The sequence below is a fragment of the Charadrius vociferus genome, unplaced genomic scaffold, assembly GCF_000708025.1.
Source record: "Charadrius vociferus isolate BGI_N301 unplaced genomic scaffold, ASM70802v2 scaffold261, whole genome shotgun sequence".
Lineage (NCBI taxonomy): Eukaryota > Metazoa > Chordata > Aves > Charadriiformes > Charadriidae > Charadrius > Charadrius vociferus.
Genome location: NW_009646856.1, coordinates 2787983 through 2811793, shown reverse-complemented (window position 1 = coordinate 2811793; position 23811 = coordinate 2787983). Strand labels below are relative to the sequence as shown.

The 23811-nt window shown below is 42.4% G+C and overlaps 1 protein-coding gene across 1 annotated transcript in view; it reads left to right on the top strand.

Moving 5' to 3' along the window:
• Positions 1-23550, top strand: part of TGFB2 (transforming growth factor, beta 2) — a 66398-nt gene extending 42848 nt beyond the window's left edge. Inside the window, exons 2-7 of the mRNA XM_009894312.1 lie at positions 2278-2441; positions 16733-16865; positions 16980-17090; positions 19437-19611; positions 20167-20320; positions 22185-23550. Of these exons, the coding sequence (XP_009892614.1) occupies positions 2278-2441; positions 16733-16865; positions 16980-17090; positions 19437-19611; positions 20167-20320; positions 22185-22343 (896 nt within the window). The 3' untranslated portion in view covers positions 22344-23550. The remainder of the gene's footprint in view (positions 1-2277; positions 2442-16732; positions 16866-16979; positions 17091-19436; positions 19612-20166; positions 20321-22184) is intronic.
• The last annotated feature ends 261 nt before the right edge of the window (positions 23551-23811 follow it).

Here is a 23811-nt window from a genome sequence, read left to right as displayed (position 1 = left end):
GTCCCTCCCCCCCTCCCCGGCCCAGCCTGTTCCGATGCTTAACAACGCTCTCTGTGACGAACTTTTTCCTAATATCCATCCTAAACCTACCCTGGTGTAACTTGAGGCCATTTCCTCTTGTCCTATCACTTGTTACTAGCGAGAAGAGGTCAACCCCCACCTCTCTACAACCTCCTTTCAGGTAATTGTGGAGAGCAATAATGTCTCCCCACAGCCTCCATTTCTGCAGGCTAAATAACCCTAATTCCCTGAGCCGCTCCTCATAAGACTTGATCTCCAGACCCCTCACCAGTTTTGTTGCCCTTACTCTGGACACGCTCCAGTACCTCTATGTCTTTCTTGTAGTGAGGAGCCTAAAATGGAACAAGCTGTTTGAGGTGGGACCTCACGAGTGCCCAGTACAGGGTAACGATCACTTCCCTGATTCTGCTCACCACACTATTCCTGATACAGGCCAGGATGCTGTTGGCCTTCTTGGCCACCCGGGCACATTACTGGCTCATATTGAGCTGGCTGTCAACCGACACCCCCAGGTCCTTCTCCACCAGGCAGCTCTCCAACCATTCTTCCCCAAGCCTGTAGTGCTGCATGGGGTTGTTGTGACCCAAGTGCAGGACCCGGCACTTGGCCTTGTTGAAGTTCATGTAGTTGGCCGCAGGCCATAAATCCAACCTGTCCAGATCCCTTTGTAGAGCCATCCTACCCTCCAGCAGATCAATACTCCTGCCTAACTTAGTGTCATCTGCAGATTTATTGAGGGGGCACTCAATCCCCTCGTCCAGGTCGTTGATGAAGATATTAAAGAGAACTGGCCCCATTACCAAGCCCTGTGGAACACGACTTGTGACTGGCCACCAACTGCATAATAAATAAATAATAACGCAGATGTACTTGATTTGGCTTCTCCCATCTCCTTGATTTGGCTTCTCCCATCTCTTTACATAGAAGTGATAACTTGTGTGTTATGTTGTATCAACACTGAGCTGCTTACCTCCCTAATGTCAAGGCTGTCATCTGCTGCCACTGCATGGCAAATCCCGAGCAACGTGACTGGTGGGAAAACTTTGTGTTTTCTGATTACTATCTGAAGTCTTCCTGCTGGCGTGGCCCCGGGGAGGCCTGTGAGCTTTGCTTCCTCAGCTGAAAATCACCCCACGCTCCCCAAACACGATTTTCCTCCTTTATTTTTTGTATCCACTTCAGTTTTCACGTGGTAGGAGAAGAGGAAACGTTTTCCTCAGTTTGAATGGAGATTTTCATCAGGGCCTTGGAGTCATTTTGTCTCCTCTCTGAGTTGGGCTGTGGAGTTGAGGAGAACCTTGCCAGGCAGTGGGGTGAGGGGAGAGTCACAAACACAGGGGATGGTGGTTGGGTGCCAGGTTCTTCCTCCTGCTGCTGGTAGGACAGGGGTAAAAGGCCTCAGGTGGTCACCAAACCCTTCAGGGTAACCCAGGTTGTGCAGAAGTGCTTCTCTGCTTAGCCTCTGTCAGGGTTTACAGCTGGGAAGTACGAAGAGACTGTTTTAAAACCTAAACTCATTTGTTTAACACTGTTATTGAAGATTTGAGTCCATTTTTCTAACTGTTTTTTCTGCTTTCCCCCCAGTGCATAGTGAGGGGTGGTTACATTTATGGTTTTTACTGCTTGCAAGTGATCAAAATGGGTGTAATTCTGTTCATAAGGTCTACTATCTGCTTGCCTTTTCCCTCCCATTCTGCTTCCTCTTCTCTTCCTGCCCTTGTCACTATAATCAGAATGAATATTTTGTTCAATAAAACCCTTTAATAACTAAATATGAAACAAAATCTGAAGCTGGCTAATTTATGCTCTGTATTCTGGGGAGAAATGGGCTTCAGAGAACATGCAGATCAGATGAGTTGCTGTTACTTGTGGTCTTAGCAGATGCCTGTGAACTCTATGCAAGTCTGAAGACATTTGCCGGATACCAACTGCTATGATTTTTTCCCAATTTACAAGCATCCAGGATTTTCCACAACTGTTGAAAGAGGGGAGGTTTAAATGCATGACCTGAAATAGAGTTCGAAATAGTTGTTAATCTGCATTAATACGGTATTCCTATAATCAAACACATGTGGGGTGGTTTTGTTTTGTTTTGTTTTTTTTTATTAAATTGCTAATAATATTAAATTGACATTGGAAACGGAATCATGCTACAGATATTTCCCATACTGAGCCTGTCTTGTATTACACTGTTTGAAGGAACAATGTATTTTACCATTAAAAAAAAAATAATTAAATCACACTGCCTTCTTGCAGATGCCATCCCACCGAGCTATTACAGCCTTTACTTCCGAATCGTCAGATTTGATGTCTCGGCGATGGAGAAGAACGCCTCCAACTTGGTGAAGGCCGAGTTCAGGGTCTTCCGCTTGCAGAACTCGAAGGCACGGGTCTCAGAGCAGCGGATAGAGCTGTACCAGGTATGGTGGCACCTCGCACAAATCCACTCCCTGTCTTTCTGCAGCAAACCCACCTTGTACCTGTCTAGCAGGTCGAACAAACCACAGGGAGAAGCAGTCGAGTCCCATCTTTCCAGAGTAGACTCATATTTCCTGTGCCTTTCTTAGAAAGGACTATTCAAAATCATATGGAGCTGAAATGTGGAAACTTTTTCTACCAATTGTGCCTCAGGACTCCAGAGTTTCAGCATATAATAATGAGTGACAGAACATGACATCAAACAAGTCGTCTCCAGGATCTCTGTCTCACAACACCTTCCCTGTACTGTAGTTTACATAGAAGTCAAATTTCTCTCTCTGGCATGTGTTCAGGAGTAGCCTGTTAACCATTCCTCACAGAAATAGCATTGTTAATGATTGAGTTTCATAGCTTAGCAGTTTCAGTATACTGTATAGTATCCCAGGGGTTGAGGCAAGGAACTGGACAATTCCGTGTTTGAGGAGTGAAGAAAAAAATGACCCCATGACTCTCTCACTCCCGAGTGTTGGTAAGATTGATGTCATTTAATCTTTAAAGACTTCAAAGCCATTGAAGTAACTTACATCGAGTCTGTGCGTTTGTGCAAATATTGTCTAGAGCATATCTCATCTAAAGCATAGTTGACTTTGCCGAGAAACCCAGCAACCAACAGCCGCTCAGCTCCCAGCAGTTTTATACTGAGTAAAACTCATGGTTGTTCCAGCAACCCGGGACTTGTTCTGCTGAAAACCCTGCCAGATAGGATACCACCTTGTAAAAGTGTATTGAGCCCTTCTTTGGCTCTGTTCTTGCTGCCCTCATTAGCTATGCCTGAGTGCTGCCCTGGGTTTGCAGCGCTGTAGAGTGCGGTTCAGATCCAGTGGGTGCAAATTTGAGTTAGTCTTCTCCCTCACTTTCAATGTTCACCTTTTCCTGCCTGGTCCGGTCAAGTGCAAGCCAAACTTTGGGCGGAGAGAAGGGAATTTGGGTTCACACGCTTGCTGAAGTGACAGCATAAGCCAACCTTAGAAGCTGATGGCAGGAAAAGGCACACTGGACTGTTTAGACGTTATTTAAATGTAAGAGAAGTGTGATTTGTAGTTGAATGTGGTTCAGGTCCACAGATTGGTCACTGGGTGCTTGGCTTCATGACTGCAGCCTGGCTGCTTTCCTTCCCAGGGACAGGCTGGCAGAAGAGTCGAGTAAATAAAGTGTCATTTGTTAAAAGAGAAAGCTGGGAATCTTTAATGAGAGTCGCTGGTGTTGTCTATGTGTAACAGCCGCAAGAGAGAGTTACACTACATGTCCCTGTGATGCTGCCACACCAGCCTGTTGAAACGATTGTATGTTCTGGCTTGACCTCACTGTTCAGACATCCTAAAAGGAGTTGATGGCATCTCTGGGCTTTCTGTTGTTCTACTTTTGAGAGCTGTTAGTCAGCCACCTGAAAGGAGTACAGCTGCGGTTGCCTGAGCTCAGTTCATTGCCTTTCCGTTTTTGAGGAACGTGGGACACAAAGGGTTCAGTCAGCAGAGGTAAGGGAGAAAGGGCCTTTGCTTGGCTGGGATTTCGCCTTGTGATGAGAAACAGCTGGAGCTTATTTGAGAGAGCCTGACTCCAGCAAGCCTGTGCCCATGGAAATGACTGACACCTGCATCCAGGGCAGGTACTTGGGTCGTTTAGATAAATATATAGCTGGTGAGGAAAGCAGTTTCTTTTTTAGGCTGGGAGGGGCATATTGAGTGAAGTGTTAGGTGAGTAATGAGCGCAGGTTATGGTAGGATTAGGTCTTTTCTGCACCAAGTAACAGGCAAGCCAAAGGCAGCAAGCTCTGAGTGTGTGCTTGTGCCAGGCTGTTTTAGGCATGTTGCTTTGCTCCTTTGCCTGTAGAGAGGCAAGCTGTCTCTGGAGCATTTCCCTTGCAGAGCACCTATTAAAATGACAACAGCTGCTTGGTAGTTCCTCTCTCTGCTTTACTTCTTACAAGTTCCTGTAGCCGCCTTCTGCTGATTGTTTTTTCCTCCCTTTGGTCATATTTCTATCTTGCAATCTTGTATGCAGCTCTCCCCAGATCCTTGTATGGAGGTATTATCTTAGCTCTGTGGTGGCCAGTCTGAACTGCATGGCGTCCTTGCCAGCAGCTCTCCTGGGGGATCTTCAGGGTCCCCAGATACTGCTGCATCTAATCTCCGTCACAAGGTGTGAGGTTAGCGTGCAGTGTCTAACAGGAAAAGCAAGAACGGGGAGAAATTGAAGAGGAGGGACCCATGATCCTTATGGGTCCCTTCCAACCTGAGATACTCTGTGATGTATTGTAGGACAGTGCTATAGAAAGCATCCTAAAACTTAGTATATGAATTCTAGAGACTAGAAATAAGAAAATCTAAGGAGCGGAAGGTGAGAAAGGAGGCATTGGTGCCCCAGTGATGCTAGAGGAGCTTGACGGCTGCATAATGATAGATTGAAAGTGCAGATGGAGGTGTATAGCAGCGAAGGAAGGTACAAATGTGGGAGGTAAGAGTGGAGAATGAGGAAGATGCTCATTTCTGTGGAAATGGGAGGGGCAAATGTGTTCTGTAAGGGCTGAAGACTTACTCAGGTATCTTTGCTTCCAGCATGAAAAGCCATGCATGGAGAGCGAGCCTTACAGAGGAGGTTGCTGGTGGAGTTGGCATGTGGAGCTGCTGTTCCTCCTCCGCACATAAGCCCTCCTTCCTGTCGTGTGAGATACGTGCTGGGCTTGCCAGGGCTGTTGTGCCCAGGAGGAATAATGTGGTTTTTCATCTTGCATAAGCAGCGTTTAATTATTAGGGTTGTTTTTTTTCTTCCCTCCTACCAAGTTTCGGGTTGCCTAGTGTTTTGCTTTGTTGAGGAGATCTTCGTGATGAGGGTTTTTGAAATTCCTTTCATACATGCAGTTTCAGGGAATGTTTCTTCCCATGTCCGCTCATCTTTCTCAGTCAGGCAGTAAGAGAGGGGCAGAAGTCTTCTGGAGAGAGTCAGAGCTCTCTTGTGGTGGTTCACTGGGAAAATGGCTGTCCCTGAACACATGCAAGTTTCCTAACTGCTCTCCAAGAGCTCTCTGATGTAGTCCAGTGGCAATTTACTAGTAATATATGTGCCACTGGTGCAGAAGGGACAGCATTACTCTGAAGGACTATTTTAGGAACAGCAAGAGACAGATGTGCAGGGTAAAAGGAAAAAAAAAAAAAAAGGCAAGAAGAATATAAATATTTTGTTTCTCCTCCTGATTCTTTCTTTGTGTGGTCCTCTGACCTTACAGATCTACCCCTTAAAATGAAAAAAGAAATGCAAGACTGCACCTTTTCAGCTTAGCTTTCCTGGGGCTATACTTGGCTCCCTTTTCTAAACCACATCAGAAAAGGACTTTGTGTTTTCCTGCAGCCCTTGTTTGCTCTGACTCCGGGACGGCAGTCTGGAGCTGCTTGGCGTGGCGAGCCAGGGCCGTGGCCTCTTGCTCCCACCCCCTGCCGCAGCAGCAGCAGGACTCTGTTCCCACCTCGGAGGCAGGGCTGGAGCAGAGAGCACCCGGTTGTATTTATGCTGGGAGCGAGTGGTTGTGGATGTGTTTGCCAGGTCTGCCGCCTCCACCCCGGGTTTCTCTGGGCAGTAGGTCCAGGAGCTTAATTCTCATGCAGGTGCCCGGGATGCGGCCATGAAGCCAGTGGGCAAGTGGTAATCCCCAAGAGCAGAAGCAGTTTCTTTAATGTCTGTTTTCACCCAGAATACTTCTCTTGGTATTTAAGGATTAGTCAGCCACATCCGCGTGTTCCTGCGCAGATGGGAAGCACAGTGCACATATTAAGCAGTCTTTGGATGGAAAATAATAAAACTCAGAAGTAGGAATTAAGTTTCTTTTATAAGGCTGTTGTGAAAGCTTCTGTCTCTTCTTGGCTCTGGTTAAGTGAAGCCACTGAGAATTAAATTCTTTAAAGGCACTGCCTTTTCTGTTGTTTCTTCTGCTTGAAAGTGAGGGTTAATCTACTGGTGGTGCTGCTGCTCATCAGCACATTGGAGAGAGGGAAGGAAGAAGGAAGGAAGGAAGGAAGCAGGCAGTGTGATCTCAAACGCAGCAAGCGCTGTCCCGCACTTCTCCCGCATTTACTCGATGCGCTTCTCAGCATGCACCGAGATTTCAGAAAATATTAAGAGGATAAAGTACTTTTGGGGAAGGGAGGAGGAATAATATTAAATAAACAAGGTTTAGCATCCTCCAGTGGCCCTTGCTATGTTTTTAAAGATTTATGCCAAATGCAGGCTTTATTGGAATTTGATCAGATAAAGCTCAGTTGTTATGGGAATGTCTTTGTTCATCAGTTTTCTTGCCTGCTTTGAAGACTTCATCACATCTTTCTTTTATTAAGGTGCTTCTGTATTTATGAATAAAGTCCCTACACCCTTCAAAAAACAAGCTCGTATTTTATGAATGAGCATTCCAAAAAATAAATAGGCACCACCGCAAAGCTGGACGAGTGCAAACCCTCGCAGGGCAAAAAGCCGTTGTTCGGAGAGTGTTGTGGTATTGTTTTTAAGGTATTTTTATTATACACAGACGGTCAAACAATAACAAGTAATAATTACTTCCTATGGAAGCAATGCCATGTTTTGTTAACACATCGTAAAGTATCCTGAAAAACGCAGCCGAAGTGCTGTTTTTTATCGTCGTTATTATCCATGGCTGCTGTGGGTGGGGGTACCTGAGAGGCTGCGGATGTGGGGGGACGTACCACGGGATGTAACAGAGTACAGGGTTGGAGCAAATGAATGGCACCAGGTTAAAGCCCGGGGGTGGCATCAGATTGCGATGAAGAATTGGAGGTAAGCAGGAGCAGACCTTTGGTCTTTCCATGTTGGCAGGGCCCAATCCATGCCAAGGAGATTGCTCGGAGTCTAGGAAGAACCATCTGCCCTCCAGACAGTGGTAACCCCCGTGTCTTTAAGGGCCTCTCTCCTTGCTTGGAGGTATGAGGAGGAAGATGCTGTGGAACATATTACCCCATTATGAGTCAGATTTAAATTTAAACCACAGTCGGTTGTTCAAATACTTTCAATTCAGACAGTGTTTTGTCTTGTTTTTCAGTTAGGGAATACATTTAGAGCAAGTTACTATAGATTTGGGCCAAATCTCCGTGGTGCAAATCTGAGACAATTTACACTGACTGCAGCAGAGCTACTCCAGACTGATCTCCATATAATCAGGAGCAGAGGGGCCTTCCTCTCTTTTCTTGCCAAAAAGTGGTGTCTCTAATGCCACGGAAGAAAAAATCAGGAAGCAGGATTTGTGGCTGTGAGCTGGCGCAGGATGTCTGTATTACAGATATCACCTGGGGCATTTGATTTTAATTGACTGCCGTTGCTGTGACCCACATCTAAAGTAGTATATTTGGATCTCACAACTTATGTATTGCTGTCCTGAAACCAGACTCTTGTGATCTGAAAGGTTATAAGGTTATGTTAAATGGCAAATGTAGAGTGCTCTTTGAAGTGCCAAACTCGGTATAAAGTGTGGATCTAATAACTTTCTACTCTACCAACCTCCTCCTCCTTCTCCGGCCCCCTCAGCAAAAGCTCAGGACCAGAGGAGGTTAATTTGCAGTGTATTTCAGTCAAATTGCTGCTTTCTCCTTGTTCCAGAATCCTTTTTTTTTTGTTTGTTTGGAATACCCTATGGCCTACAAAAAAAAGTTAGTATGCTGGAGGCCATGTATAGAGTACCTTTCGCAAATAATCTGTGCGCGTGGATGAGAGGAAGTATTTATCGCTGTGTCACATTCACTGTGATTTGAGAACTTCTCTCAGATGCAGCCACCTCTTGCCAGGAACAGAGCGGTTATTGAAGACGACTTGAAGAAGTTTATAATAACCCCATTAGCTACTGGCACAAGCCAGCATGTACTCCCAGCTCGACTCTGCTGCGCGTAGAAATGTGGGGCACTGAGCTGATAGATTTATTGCCGTTCGCAGTGCCTGTACATTATAGGGAGTGTAGGAATGCAGGACATGGGTCGGAAAACAGCTGCTGCAGCTGCAGCTCTTTGGGCTGCAGTCTGGTAGGGTAGCCAAGCCCACATTACTCTAAGACATGAGCAGGTTTTAACCAAGCACTGCAGCATGGTAGTTACTGGGCTGAGGAACATCAGGTTGGCTTGCTGGCCTTGCGCTAGGGCCCGTTGGAGAAGGGAAGGTAATATTGCTGTTTTGGGGAGGTGTAGGAAACGATGTGAAGCTTTGTTGGAGAGAAGCCTGTATGAAGAACAGATGATGGAAGAAAATGGAGGAGCACCAGAGTGGTTTGGGTGGAAGCCTGTAGGCGGTGGGAAGAGAAGACCACAAGGAGAATTGTGACTTACAGGGAACAGTGCAGGCAAGAGGAAGGGAAGAAAGAGCAATGACTTGCAGAAGAAGACAGCATCTTAGAAGGAGCACTAAGTCCAAATGTTCAGACGGCAAAGACAGTTGCGTACCAAAACGTTGCAGTAAAATGCATGTTAACATGAAATATGGCTGTCAGGGACAGGACTGAGGACGAGGAAGGGCTTGGGAGACCTGTGCTTAAAGGGGAGATGAACACAGGAGTACCCTGTAGGACCTAGGGGATTTGGCTAGAAGACAGGAGAACCCACTCTGTTTTTGTTGACTTTGGCTCCTCTTTGTTGATATTTTAATAAAACATAATGTGCCTCTGGCAAGTTAAAGCTAAATGCTAGATAAGTTTACAGGATTTTTTTGTTTTGCTTCATTTTATGTAAAATCTTTCTTTGGAGCTATCTTAAAATCTCCTAAACGGCAGGAAATTGCACTCAATATTTCAGAATCTTCCACGAGAAGGACCCCAGACCCTTCGTTCTTGTTTATTGCTTATACAATGCAGAGTCTTCTGCCTGCTTAAGCATAAATCAGACTGAACGGCCTCAGGGCTGTATCCCCAACTTACACTGCACATGTATCTTCAGGGGCAGGAGGAAGGCCTTGCTTGGGGAACAAACGGGGAGGAAATCCCTTCTCAAGATCCGTTCTCTTCCTGGAACTCATCCCCGCACCACAGGGTGATGCAATGAGTCAGTCGCAGTGATTCCATGACATACTTCACTCCCCTTCCCTTTTTGACCTGCTTTAGCCGCTCATCTCTTTACCCCCCTCACACTTCTTTTACCTTTAAGCAAGGAGCAGCCAACACTGTAAGAGAATCCTGCTGCAGCTGTAGCCCATCCAGATATAAAAGGGGTTGGGTTATGTGTGCAATATGTTCTTTTTATTTGCAAGTTTGCATGAAGAACGTGTCTGGCAAGTTCTGAGCAGATGGATCAGAGAGCTGTGGGGTTTTTTAAAACTTTGGCAAGTACTCCATACCTTTGTATTTTGGCAGGAACTCTGCATCTCATATACTAGTCTCTAAAGATTCTGCCCTCGGTTTGAGCCTGATTCGGAGACCTTTGCGAGCAATGGAAAGACTTCCATTGATAAGCAGGGGGGCTGTAAAGTCCTTTCGACTCATAGCACTGAAGGCAGAGTCTGAATTCCTCTTTTGCAGAAGTGGTCACAAGAAGAGCTTGAAAATTCGCACTGAGAATTTTTGAAAAAATACACAGTCAGTCTTTTGCACTAGCGATAAGAAGAAGCTAAGATTTTGATTGCCAGTGGATTCCTAATTATCTGGCAAAAGGTACTATATGGAGGCTTTGTATTTTACAACATATGTTTCCACATATAATAAGTAAGAAACTGGAGAGGTTTGCAACAGAATTAAGGGTTTACTTATCCTTGTGTCGAAGATAGGATCAAAGACCTCAAACTCAACCAAGGAGTGAGAAAGGAATGAGAATTAGCATGATCATTTTTTTTAACTTTAAGCTTCAGAAAGGGCTGGATGAAGTCCTTGAAAGCTGTCTGAGGAGACCTTTGAAATCTGGAACCAGGCAGCGAGTTAATCTTTCAGTAGGCTGAATAGTATGTAAGAATTTGGAAACCACAAACAGCTGCATATGCAGACCTTGGGAATCTGGTTATTCCACTGCAGAGGGTTAGGCTGGAGTCTCCTGCAGGTTTCTTCTAGTTCAGAAGAGGTTATCCTAAATGGCAGTTTTCAGCCATGATGTTGCGCATAGCCGAACTTATCTCTGCTCTGATGTTAACCAGCATTAGCACATCATTTACCACTGGATCTCATTGTTTGGCCGTATTTACTTTGAGCTTACAAGTACATGTCAGGTTATTTCCATTATTTTAAAAGGCCCTTGAAGTTCCAATGGAAACCATGGACAATGACTGATAAGTAAGAGAAAGATTAGTGAGCCTGCCAAGATGTTGTAATACACAAGAACATCACAGTAGTCTGAAATGACAGAGAAGAAAAGGGAAGGAAGGAAGTTATCAGGGAGCCAACAGCATCTGGAGGGAGGAGATCAGACAGTCCAGAGTGAATGGAGAGGAAAAACAGATTAATAGCAGGTTTTTACAAGATAATGCCATATTTACTGCTATTCAGCGATTGCAGAACCCATGCTGGCTGACAGCAGTGACCGTCCCAAGTCCCAGGGCTATGCAGCAGACAGAATAGATATTTTTAAGTGATCATATGATCTTCTTCTTATATTTTAAAAGTTCATCAACTCCTTTTAAGAAACTGTAAGTTGCCAAAAATGTTTCCTAACAGTTGGTTACCGTAAATCTCAAACCCAGCTATAAAATGCCCTTGTTATTCCTGAAGTTCGGCCTTTGATGTGTGCCTAGGGTTTTCTTAGAGCTGATGTTACCCATACGTACTCTGCTTCCTCGGTACTAGTGGTTTCAGTCCTTTTTGGTTGGTTTGTTTGTTTGCTTTCTGGGGAGGTGATGAATTTATTAGCCAAAACCATTCCACTGTAAATTATACTTAATTGTAATTTTTTGATTTGTCTGCATATGTGATAACTATAGGAGACTAGAAGTAATTATTGGCCAGACAATCAAATCTGAAATAAACTAGGAAAGTCACTGTTCTGGAGCTCCAGTTACTTGAAAGAACCAGTGTGTCTTTCTGTCAAATTTTTTCCTTTTATGTGTGTAATGAGTCATGAAGACGGGCTGTTCTAGCGTCTGCTCTGAGTGGTTATTGTCTAGAATACATACACAAATGTGTTCATTCAGTTATCCCCAGCTTTAGCTGCCTATATATATGAGAAGGGGAGTAGGCGAAGGAAAATTTGAGCAAAATAATTACATTTCTATTAGAGTCTTGGGTTTTGGAGGTTTTTTGGGTTTGTTTTTGAATCAGTAGAATTCCACTGATGCTGAATGCTGCTACTCTGCTTATATCAGCCTCTGATATGCCCCATTTTTTAAAGAAGCCACGTTTCTGCTAATTTTACAAACGTTCCTCTTTGTTTGTTATCATTAATTATATAGCTTTCTCTGTGTACTTTACAGTTTATAAAATACAGACTGAGACAATCTTTGTCCTTATTTTTATATTCAGAACTGTGTGACAGTTACTTGAGAGTATAAACATGTGTGCGTATAAATAAACAGTATCATCCTCCAGTATTGTAATGTAGATTTTAGCTACTTGATACTTAAATTCTAAAAAAATATATCAGATAATGCTCTCCAGTTGATCTTAAAAATAAGCATAGCAGGTGACAGAAGTAATTCAGAGATCAGTATTTTTTGGAAACTCGCTTGTCATTCTTCTAAAATCAGTTAGTGACAGACCCAAAGCTTTTCACCACTGAATGCCCTGGTCATGGTGAATTGGGATATGCTTCCAAAGTAGCATCATGGTCTGGCCTCCTCTAATGGATGAGGAGGAGCACAGACAAATCCCTGTCAGCAGAGCAGAGAGTCTCCCCATGAAGACTGAGCAGAACGCCTTTGCAGAACCAATGAAGAGCAGATTTCAACAGGATTTATAAAATACCAGAAATCTGGCAGGCCTGATGAGGGTGGCATGTGAGTGCTGTCATCACCAAGATTCCCGAGTGGGCTTCCTAAACATGTGTAGCTGTACAAGCAAGAGCAATGCTTTGTTTCCATGTCTGGCTGCTTCATGAGCCCTTTCCTGCAATTCACTGCATTATTCGTATATTCACGTGTTTGTTTTGCCTTGATCTGCTGGCAGGGGCTGAATGTGTGTGATACCTGGAGATCTTCCACGGGTATTTGTAAGATAATTTTTTCCCCGGGAGTTTTTAAGAAGGGTCAGAATAGAAAAAAAAAAAAAAAAATTATGAGGGGAAAGCTAGCAGTTCCCATAGAAAAAGATAGCTAGAAGGCAGGGCTTAAGTGTACAAGATACTTTGTCAGGAAGAGATTAGCAAGAATTTTGGCTAACTATGTGATTTTCTGTGAAAGGGAGGAATCCCATACAAAAAGAGGGTAGACAAAACCAAATTGTTCTTAGAATTTCAAGCATTGCTACTGAATGGAAATTACTCTGCAAATTGGGGTAGAAGTCTGCTGGATAACCTTTTGGTAACACTTCTACCTATTCAGCTCATCCTCACATAATGCGATCATATGCATATGTTCCCAGTGTAATCCTTTATTAGAAAAGTCAGCTCTGCATTATCGCTCTTTGAAAGCGAGACCAAATAAACAGATATACCTGGAAGAACTTCCCCACGTTCAGAAGCTGCAGAGATTTTGCACAGCCTGAATTTTGAGTTTGTTGATTTTGAGCTTTCACTCACGCATGTGTGAAGGCATGCACACTCACACCTGCACACGGGCAGCTGCTGTGCATTGCCAGCTGCTTGTGCATGCAGATGTGTAAGTGTGTCACTCATAAGTGAGGGATTTGAGGCTGTGTGTGTGTGTGTAAACTCTGCCTCCTGCTTGTGCAAGTGAATGACTCCGTCATCTCTACATGCAGGTGGTGATGCACGGTACTCCCCCTGCCCCAAAAGCCCTAACCATCCATGGTTAACTATCCATGACCCGTAGGCATACCAAACTCTTTCTGCCTCTCTAAAAGGGAGTGTTTGGACAAGGTGCCAGAAGGAAATGAGAAAGGATTAAAGGGGAAGTTTAACTCAGTCTTCCTTCTCTCCTGTGGGTTTTTTTTCCCCTGTCTCCTGTTAATATATTTAGTACACTGAAAGCTCTTTTGCACAAAGAACTGCTTTTTAGGCCTTCATTTAGCTCCTGCAGATACAAGTTGTGCAGCAACATTTCTGATAACAGTGTTTGATGTGGTTGCAATGGGAGAAGGATAAAGGTAAGGCAGTGTTTATAGGCATGGAAAGGCAATGTTTATAGGTAAAGGTAATATCTCTTCTAAGACCAATCAGTATAGTTGGAAGAAGTAGGCAAGCTTTCAAGCACAAAAGCTGCAAGGCACAGAAAAGGCTTTTCTTCCTTTTTACAATTAAGCTAGTTGATGTAGTAGAAAGAGAAGATTGGAAATACTGAAAGAGAAGCTTTTCGGTGGGAATGTAGTCTTGAGGGTTTATTGGAAGAAAAACGTGTGTTGCTGATGGGGAAGGTAAGACCAGAAATGTAGTGCAAAGTACAGAGAAGCAAGCCCAAGGGGGAAAACGGCAGAGAAAACCTAAAATGCTTATCTCATGTAATAATTTCTGGAAGACTCATTTGAAGAACATATTGTAGCTGTAAAAAATTCTGATAGGTTCCTACAAAAAGTCCACTTTGTTTGCCACCATGTAGAGTGCCATTGCTTCAGTGTGGATGCAAACATAGAATGCAGCATAGAAGATCATTCTTGTGTACAAGCAATCAGGTTGTTAAGATCATACACCACCCTAACACCGTAAAGATAGCCCAGGAGAAGACGATTGAAGCAGACATGCTAATTTTACTAAGTATGGCACTCATCACACTTAACAGCCTTTCAATTAAGAACTGCTAGTGCCTGTTTAACCCCTGATGTCAGTTGTGGAAATTATGCCATACTTAGTTCGTGACTTTTTAGCTCATTCTTCATAATTTTCTTCCTGAACATGCAGTGTAAACACCATGGAGAGAAGACTTACTTTCAAACGTCATAGATAACCATAGTATAGAAAATATGTAGTTCTCATAATCTACAGTGTCTGCCCTGTCCCACAGTGCCCTATAGTTTTGACAACTGCAGACACTTTCCCTGTCATTCAGTTCATCGTTGAGGATGGATGTTCTTTGTACCATTGGATACGTGCAGTGATGATTTCTTGCACTTTTACAAATGCCTTTCATGCCAGGTATATGCTGCCAGCCCTCAACTTTGTCTTTTGGTAGCAGTGGGATTGGGATAAAGACGTTTTATTTTAGATACGAAGGCACAGCTGAGTCTTCAGAACATATCTAAGACCAATTATAGTTAACATCAGGAGATTGCTCTTGGCACATTACTTACTTTTAGATCCTTACATGACTGCCAAAACTGAGGTATGCAGTTTCTGGAGTCTTTGGAAAGATATGACTGTGCAGAAAGGAAGAGAAATGAGCCAAGTTCTTGTGTCCCATTTGCCTCACATACCCCCCGCCCCAACACATCTTTGTAGAATGACAGCTGCATTACATCCTCAGAAACACTTGAGCTGACCTGATAAAGACCAAAGGGAAGGCAAAGTTATATTTGTACTTCTCTGGGACTTTCCCAGCATTGATTACTGATTCTCTCATCCCTCTGGCACTTCTGAGCAATGGTAGTCCCCTTGCTGCTGCCAGACTCTCTGTAAACAGTTGTTCAAATGCTTTGTTTGAAGGTTGCCTCATAAAAAGGAGTCCCAATGTTCGGTGTCTGACTGCCTTCAGTTCCTACTGGAAAACTCAGCATCGCCTACTAGGGGCACTTAGTAATTTGTTGGATGGGAACCAACATCTTCTCATGTCTTTTTGCTAAATGTGTTGATTAGAAGGAAGGCAAAGACCATGTCATGCTGCTGTTGTTCTCATAAGACAAATGCTGTTTTGGGAGCTGTACGGTTGGCCTTTGAGGGGGCCAGGACTCCCTTGAAATAAACAAGGGAGACTCTGCATGTTGGACAGAATCTGGCCTTTTCAAGCCTTCTTTTCTGTTTAATTATGAAACGCCTAATTTTATCATGATGACATAATTTCACACCTCTTTTGAAATATTTTTCTTTACACGTATTATGCAGTTTCACCATTGTTTGATTCCAGGAGCGTTTGCTAGATGTCAGGTTGGTCCGGGCTGAGAAAATAGGAGGAAACAATGAGACATTGTCAGTTATTCATTTGGAGATGGACTTGGATGGTTAAAGAGAGGAAGAACACAAAAAAACATATGAAGTCGCACGACTGGCATGCCAGAAGTTATAAAGCGATGTTATCGTGTGGTATCTTGGTTGGAGTTGGCTTAATGTTGCATGGCATTCCAGCTTCCTGCATCGCAAAACTATCAACATAGTAATAACCAGGAAACCAGAAACCTGTTAGCAGCCAGAAGTCCGGTTGTTTTCATCCTAGTGTTAGGGTAAATAATAGCAGGCTGTGCTTGTATGTGGGAAAGCACTCGCTGAATTGTTTAGATAGGAGGAAGGCTGTGGGCACTTGAAATTCTAGGCACTCAGTGCTGTGTCTTGAAAGGGAGGGGCTGGCTGGGTTTTGTACGGGTATTTTTTTTATTGCATTCTCAGTAGGAAGCGTTGGTGAAACTTTTGACACAAATACAAATACAGCGGGCATCAAAGTTTGGATGTGAGCAGCATCGCCTGTTGCACAAGTGCATGTGTGGTCATGATTCACCCCAGGCTGTCTCTGCATGCCCCCACATTACCTGTATGGACAATAACTTTTTTTCTGTTTAATGTGTGACTAGTAACTGAAGTCAGAGGGAAAGCTGGAAGCATGAATAAGGCAATACCATACACGTTAGTTATGAGTGAACATTACAATATTGTCAGTGTACAGACTACATTGTACAGGCTTTACTTTAGCATCTGACATTATGCTCTAACCAGTGTAAGTATTACTGAAGAAGGTAAAATAGCCTCTTTTGATGTGCCAGTTACTATGATCTCTTGACCACTTGTGTTGCAGGACAAGTTTTCAGGGCAGTCTTTCTGTGTAATTTCTCTTAGGAACGAATATGTGATGGCATGTTTCGCTTGGGAGCATAAGCTGATTTCATTAGGGTGTTTTTATATCAACTTTCTCTCCCTGCACACCCTAAGAAAATTATTTCTGAAACCAGGCCTGAATGTACATCTGCTGCATAAAGGTTTGAGCTGTAATAGGGTTTTTTTCTGCTATTTTATAATGTTGGTGGTTTATGTAATAAAAAACAGGTAAATGTTAACCTGTAGGCAATCATATTTATTGTTTCTCGCAGGTTCTAAAATCTAAAGAATTATCATCACCAGGACAGCGCTACATCGACAGCAAAGTAGTTAAAACAAGAGCTGAAGGAGAATGGTTATCTTTTGATGTCACCGAGGCTGTACATGAGTGGCTCCATCACAGAGGTGACAACAAGTGCTCTTTGCCTTCACTCCTGCCCCAACTGCTCCTCCAGTAACTCAACAGTATTTCAGGGTCATTCCACGTGTAAAAACCAACTCCACTTTTGTGTTTTGCAGACAGGAACCTTGGATTTAAGATAAGTTTACATTGTCCGTGTTGCACCTTCGTGCCTTCCAATAATTATATCATCCCAAATAAAAGTGAGGAGCTTGAAGCAAGATTTGCAGGTAACGAAAAAAAAAGACTTTTTAAAATGTTGTGGTACTCACTAATTGAGGAGGGAAACAAAGAGCCATTACTGCCTCTCTAAGTGGCATTCAGCTGATTGAAAATTTGCTCATTTGAGACTCTTATTATCAGCTGCTAGGAAGTGGTATTGAAGGCACAAGGGTAAAATTAAATGAGCTGAACTATTCTGAAAACAGATGGCATGAATCAGCCACCTCATTCCATGTGTGCTGCTTCAATGTCCTTAAGTGTCTGTGCTACAGTTTGCAGCATGCACACTGCGTATACGTACCATTTTGGATGTAGGGAAGACTGTTGTACAGTAGACCATCCACTGTTGGATAGTCATGAGAAAAATTGCCAAATATGTTCAAAATAAACCCTTTGACTGCTGTCCATCCTTGCACTGTAACGGTCAGGCTTAGTAGAGACGACTACTGCTGGAAGGTTGAATTAGAGTGGTGTTTGACTCACATGTAAGCTGCTTGCAGTAGATATGTGTGTGAGCATGGTGCGTTTTGCGAGTGTTAAACAACATTTGTGGCAAATTTCCAAAGTGTAGGTAAGGCAACAGTTGTCTGCTTTGCTTGCAGAAGCACCTTCCTTTGTCCTTATGAGAGTAGAGGGTCCCAGTCTTTGTAAGTACCTGCACACGTACTTGCAGCTCTTCAGGCACACTAAATATCTCCAGCTATGATTTTTTGTTTGTTTGTTTTTCCTTCTGGTCATATCAGTAATACTTTAAATTATTCTGAACAATGGCATCAGTCACTTTGGGGAGATCTGAACAATTGGTGCCAGGCTTGTATAAACGTCCTACAGTGTTTTACTGCCAGCACATTGTGGGTTGAAGAAGCGGCAATGGTGTGCCTGTCTATGCGCTCCTAATTTCAGCAGCAGAAGTGTGATTCTCGGGTGAAGTCACCAGAACTACATTGTTTAACATTGATTATCTCTATATATCTACATTGGCACGTAGACTTTATTGCAATGTATTTGTATATTAGTTACACAAAGTATTTTTTATGCTGACAGTTAACTTGGTAAAAACTTAGAGATTGGATTGAGTGAGCATTAAAAAATAAACAGCAGCGTGTAGTTAGGGTTATGGATATACGTGCTTCTTATGGACAGCAGACAAGGTGATACAGAGTAAATACATCAAAGCCACATAAGCTCCCTTGTGTTTTTAAGCCATTCAAGTTTCGGTTTCAAAAAGGGAAATGTTACTTAATTGACCATGCTATAGTTATCATCCACCAGTACATATAAAACTATGGCTATATTAGAACCAACCCAAATTCTGTTTATGCAGTTCTCATTTATTAAAGTATATCATGATTTGGTTCATTTGTTTTCCAAGGATTTGGCTATATTCCTTTTTAAGTATTAAGTTTGTCTAACCATTGTTTCACTGCATTGGAATTTTTTGTCTAAGTACATACATGTACTGTACATATGATTAAAGCCATTGTGTGTATTTAAAAAAATGTTGGGATGATATTTGGTCACTGTAATTGCAAATGTTACAAAAGTAAAAGTGTATCTTTTTATATAGTATTATCTGGTTCAGGAGGTTAATTTTCAAAAGGGTTTCAGCAACAGGAATAACATGAGCTGTCTGGACTCCTAAAAAAGGCTAATACCTTGAGTCTTTTCCCTGTGCTATTGCCATCATAAGAAGCTAGTAAGGCAGTTAGTGTTTCAAGAGAAAATACAAAATGTGAGGTCATTGATTGCCACTTCAAGAAGAAATATTTTGATCAGTGTCCTTGCCATGCCTATACAAAAGAAGGGGCTAGAATAACTGACTTGCTGGGAAAAAAATAGCAGATTTAAATAAACTGGCAATGGTAGACAGAGAACTTACAAGCATTAGAAAAAGGTAAATGGGATTGATAGAGAAAACTAATGGAATGGAGTGGGAAATGCAGGTGAAGTTTCCAGAGCAGCTTTAATGGTGTTACAAGGTTTTAAAAAGTACATAGTTGTACATGCCCTAAGTGAAGTGACAAAAGCATCACTGCTTGGGGCATTTGAAACTAAGCAATGCAGATGTAGTGACTGAAGTAATCTTTCCTGTTACTCATTTCAACAGTTCTCATAAATGTACTCAAATGCCATTAAATGGCTGTGAATGTGGGAGGGCTGATAGAATAGATGACATGAGAAGTCTGACTGTCTTAAGGATCTCGGGTTGAAATTTGTCCCCACTTTCCCAGTAAACATGCTCATCTGACACCATCTTTGCCCAGTTTCTGAGAGAATTTTTTTAAAGACGTGGTTTATTTAATTTGTGAAGAAAAAGCAACACAATGTTTATCACCAAAATGTATTTTTTGAAGGTATTGATGACTACACATATTCCAGTGGTGATGTGAAAGCTTTAAAGTCCAATAGGAAAAAATACAGTGGGAAGACCCCACATCTTCTGCTAATGTTATTACCCTCCTACAGACTTGAGTCGCAACAGCCCAGTCGGCGGAAGAAGCGTGCTCTAGATGCTGCCTATTGTTTTAGGTAACTATGTGTCCCTATTCAGTATACTTACACAGTAGTACCAGCCTGTGAGGTGCAATGCAGTTGCTTATCATGTTTCTGTACGGGTGGCATTTATACAGAGCCCAGATCCTCATTTGCAGACCCACAGGGTCTGCGTGCAGCAGGTATCTGCCCAGTGGTCTTCAGTCCCGCAGATGAGGAAGCTTGTGGCCTTAGAAAGCAGAAGCTGAGTTCCATCTGGGATGATGCCCAGACTCATCAGCCCCATAATTACAGCCAAATTACCACCTCCGCTGTACTCATCTGCTCAAAAAGGCCACTCGTAGGACCTGGAGAAAAATACTTAATAGTCCTCCAGGGAAATCGTTAGCTTTGTCCGTATAAGGTAGTCCTGCCATGACTGTCTGATTTGTTACAGTATAAGCTACTATTGATGTGATTTGGTTGTGAATTTTTGGGACTCAGACTTGCCTGCCTGTAAAGCATCTTTCAGGGATCAAGCAACTAGATAATTTTTACTCCCCATGTTGTCTTTGTTGTGACCAATGTGTTTGTCTGTATTTTATTTCCCAGGAATGTGCAAGATAATTGCTGTCTGCGTCCACTTTATATTGACTTCAAGAGGGATCTTGGCTGGAAATGGATTCATGAACCTAAAGGATATCATGCTAATTTCTGTGCAGGAGCCTGCCCATATTTATGGAGCTCAGATACTCAGCACAGCAGAGTAAGTAATGATTATTTTCAGCTTCTGTTTTATAACTGCAGGCTGAAATATGTTTCTAGGACTGACATCAGCACCGATGCCCAAAGTTTGCATTTATTGTCTCAATGACTAAGGATGATGAAATATGGCCCTATAGAGGGACTCGCACATGTCCTCAAGCTAGTGTTGAATCAGTAGGAACGTATTGGCCCAGAGATTATTTTTTTTTAATGTGTTCATCAGATTGACGTATGGATGGATTGAATGCTTTTTGTGAGTATGAGCTTGGTGTAGCTTTGGGAGGCTGCCTGAGAAGGGACCTCTCATTACCGAGCATGAATGGAAGATGGCCCAATGACTTCAGTCAGCAGAGGCAATGAGGGAGGTGCTTTCAGAGTAACAAAAGGGCTGAGTCTTACCACCTGATTATCACCTGCTTTTATGACCTGCCATTTTTCATTTTTCATTGTTACTGATATGCTTCCATGCTGAATTTCATGAGAATGTACTGATAGATGTGCTTGTTTTACTTCAAAAGATGTATTCATTCTTGTACTTTGAAAATTTATATGTGAAGGAGAGTTGTCTGAGATAGGACTTTTTGTTTTATGGATTAGATGTGGCGCTTTAGCCAGCTGCCTTAGGATGAGTAGTATTCTGCTGTAAAGTCCTTATTTCTCTCAGCTGTCAATAAGGATGTCTAGACAGTAAATGCAAGAGGCAGACATTTGCATTGCAGTTGTCATAAAGTAAGAGTTTCACTCTCAGCTCCGTAGTAAGAATGATGTCTCCCATTTTTCAAGCTTCCCTTAAAATACCAGATCAACATCAGCCAGCAGGGCAGTGTCCAAGGTGCAGCTTGCTTTGCCTTCGACCTGTAAAGCCACAATAGCGTGTTCTTCCTGATCTTATAGACCCAGGTATAGATATCCTCTGTAGCTTTGACTGGCTTTGCCATTGCACTATTAGCAATGTCAGCAGGCAGAGGTATAAATAAGGTAAGTATGTTTCCTTGCTGGTGTGGAGTAGTAGCGTACACAGTTTGGAGCAGCACTTGTTTTTAAAGGAAAGAGGAAGAATAACTGTCATGGTCACAAATATGTGGTTTGGATAGTTGCCCAAGGAGTCAGAAGTTGCTTAATAAAGTAGGTAGTGTTGCTATCCTGAACAGATCTTCTGTCTCTCTAAGCTGTAAATGTTGTGTTGAAGTTCTAGGAAAAGGTCACTTGGTGTTTGGCTAACACATTAATGGCATCCTCAGAAATACCTGTGCATCATCGGTGGGTAACCCCACATACTTCCCTTGCAGAGAACCATGTGTACGAATCCAACGTGACATAAAGCACCAGTGCTGCTAACTTCACCGCAGCTGATTCTCAACAGGAGTAACTGCAGCTCTAGTCCTGGTCCTTGCAGGGTGGCACTAATGGACTCAGTAAAACGTAGCCAGAGAGGAAAAGCAGAGGCATGCTTATGCTCTAAAGGGCTCTCTTCTCCCTTTCGTGTACTTGTAAAGCCAAAATCCTGTAACATCGTATGGCAATCTGAAGACACAGATAAAAACCTTTAAGTGTTTTCTTTCCATATCAATACAGTCTGTCTGTCGATTCAAGGGTTATGCTTTCAAGGCAGGCTCCAGGCGTGTACCTGCTTTGGGGTTTAAGACCGTATAGATAAAACCTTAGGAAACTCAGGCAGATTGTGACACCAGATTGAACTGGAGAAGCATAAAAAATACTAAAATCCAGGAATCTTCATACTGCTTTCAGTGGGCTTTCTCTCAGGCGCTGTGGGAGGAAGCGGTGCAGAAAGGAATTTGCTCTGCAGTGGCAGGAAAGCAGAGGTATAGCTGTCTTCATCTCTCTTTTTCCCTTTCTCCTTCTAGGTACTCAGCTTGTATAACACCATAAATCCAGAAGCTTCTGCTTCTCCGTGCTGCGTGTCCCAGGATTTGGAACCCCTCACCATCCTCTACTACATTGGCAAAACACCCAAAATCGAACAGCTGTCCAACATGATCGTAAAGTCCTGCAAGTGCAGCTAAAGGATAGCCCTGAAACAGCATGACGTGTGTGTATTAAAAAAAAAAAAAAAAAAAAAAAAGGAAGAAAAGAAAGAGAGAGCGAGAAGGAAAGAAAGAAAAATGAAACCCCAGGTTCATCAGTGTTAAAAGAAAAAAAAAAAAGCAGAAAAAAAAAAAGCGGTACTAGTCTGAACTGTTTGAAAGTTTGGTTTGTTTTGTTTTTTAAACTGGCATCTGAAGCAAAACATTGAAGGCCTTTATCCTACATTTCACGTACACATAGTGTGAGATAGACAAGAAGCAAAGTTAAAGAAAAAAAAAAACCTTTTAAAAAATAAACACTGGAAGAAATTTGTTAGTGTTACTATGTGAAAGGAAAAAAACAGGAAAATCCCATGAAGTGGAGTTGCTGTATCTGTCCCGTGCCTTACTTGATCTCTCTGTATTGTTACGCAATAGGCATCCTACCCATTCCTCTTAGTTGTAGAGTTAACAGTGCATTATTTATTTGTGTGTAAAAACTATCAAATGAACATTTCTGTATCGCCATTGGAAAAAAGAAAACCAGCCAATGTGGACAAAGTGGAGACCAAATAAGCGGCCAGAAATATATATAAAGCCTAAAGGAACACAAGTTCACAAGAATCAGAAAAGTAATGGTTAGTTTAGTTCAATTAAAATAGAAATCAGTTATTACATTATTGAGAAACTCTGCCTTTAAAATACCTTTTTTTTCATGCCAGCTGCCTAGAGAGGCTTCTTGTAAGGTCTCAAACCCTTGTTTTAAATACTGAATAATTTACTAATAAAGGACACTCTGTTTCAGTCTCAAAGACAAGTCTATAAGATTTTTTTTTTTTACTGTAAATGATTTAAAATGTCAGTTTAGTAAACCAGTGAAATATTTAACATGTACTGGTCTAATCTTCAGACCTTAATATGTTGCTGTATAGCTATGCTATGGGATTTTTTTGTTCTTTTGGTATATGTAACCATACCTAGAGTATTACAATAGGTGGGTAGTAAAAGCCAGCTTAATTGGAAACATATCTGTAGATCTCTATTTGTAAACTATTAAAAAATTAAGTACTTTATGTGTAATGTGTAAATTTTCACCATATTTTTGTACTCTGTAATACTGTCAGCTCTCATGAGTTTGAATTTGAATTTGGGGCTCTTTTTGATCACTCAGAATCACGTGTTTCCCTCTAGCTGGCCAGTATGAGTAGAGTCCCTATATTTTGACTTGCACTACAAATACATGTTTTATAATAATTGCTATACATGTGCTTTGTATATTGTTCATCATTATGACATAAGCTACCTGACTCCATTTGTTTTTCTGGTTTATAAAAAGGATGGATTAGAGCGATCTCTTCCCGCCTCCTCCCCTCCCTCCTTGGTTGTCCCCGCTTGTAACGCTTGCATCGCGATGCGGTTCGGCTTCCTAGACCTTTTCATTTCCTTTTGGCTATAGACATTCAAACAG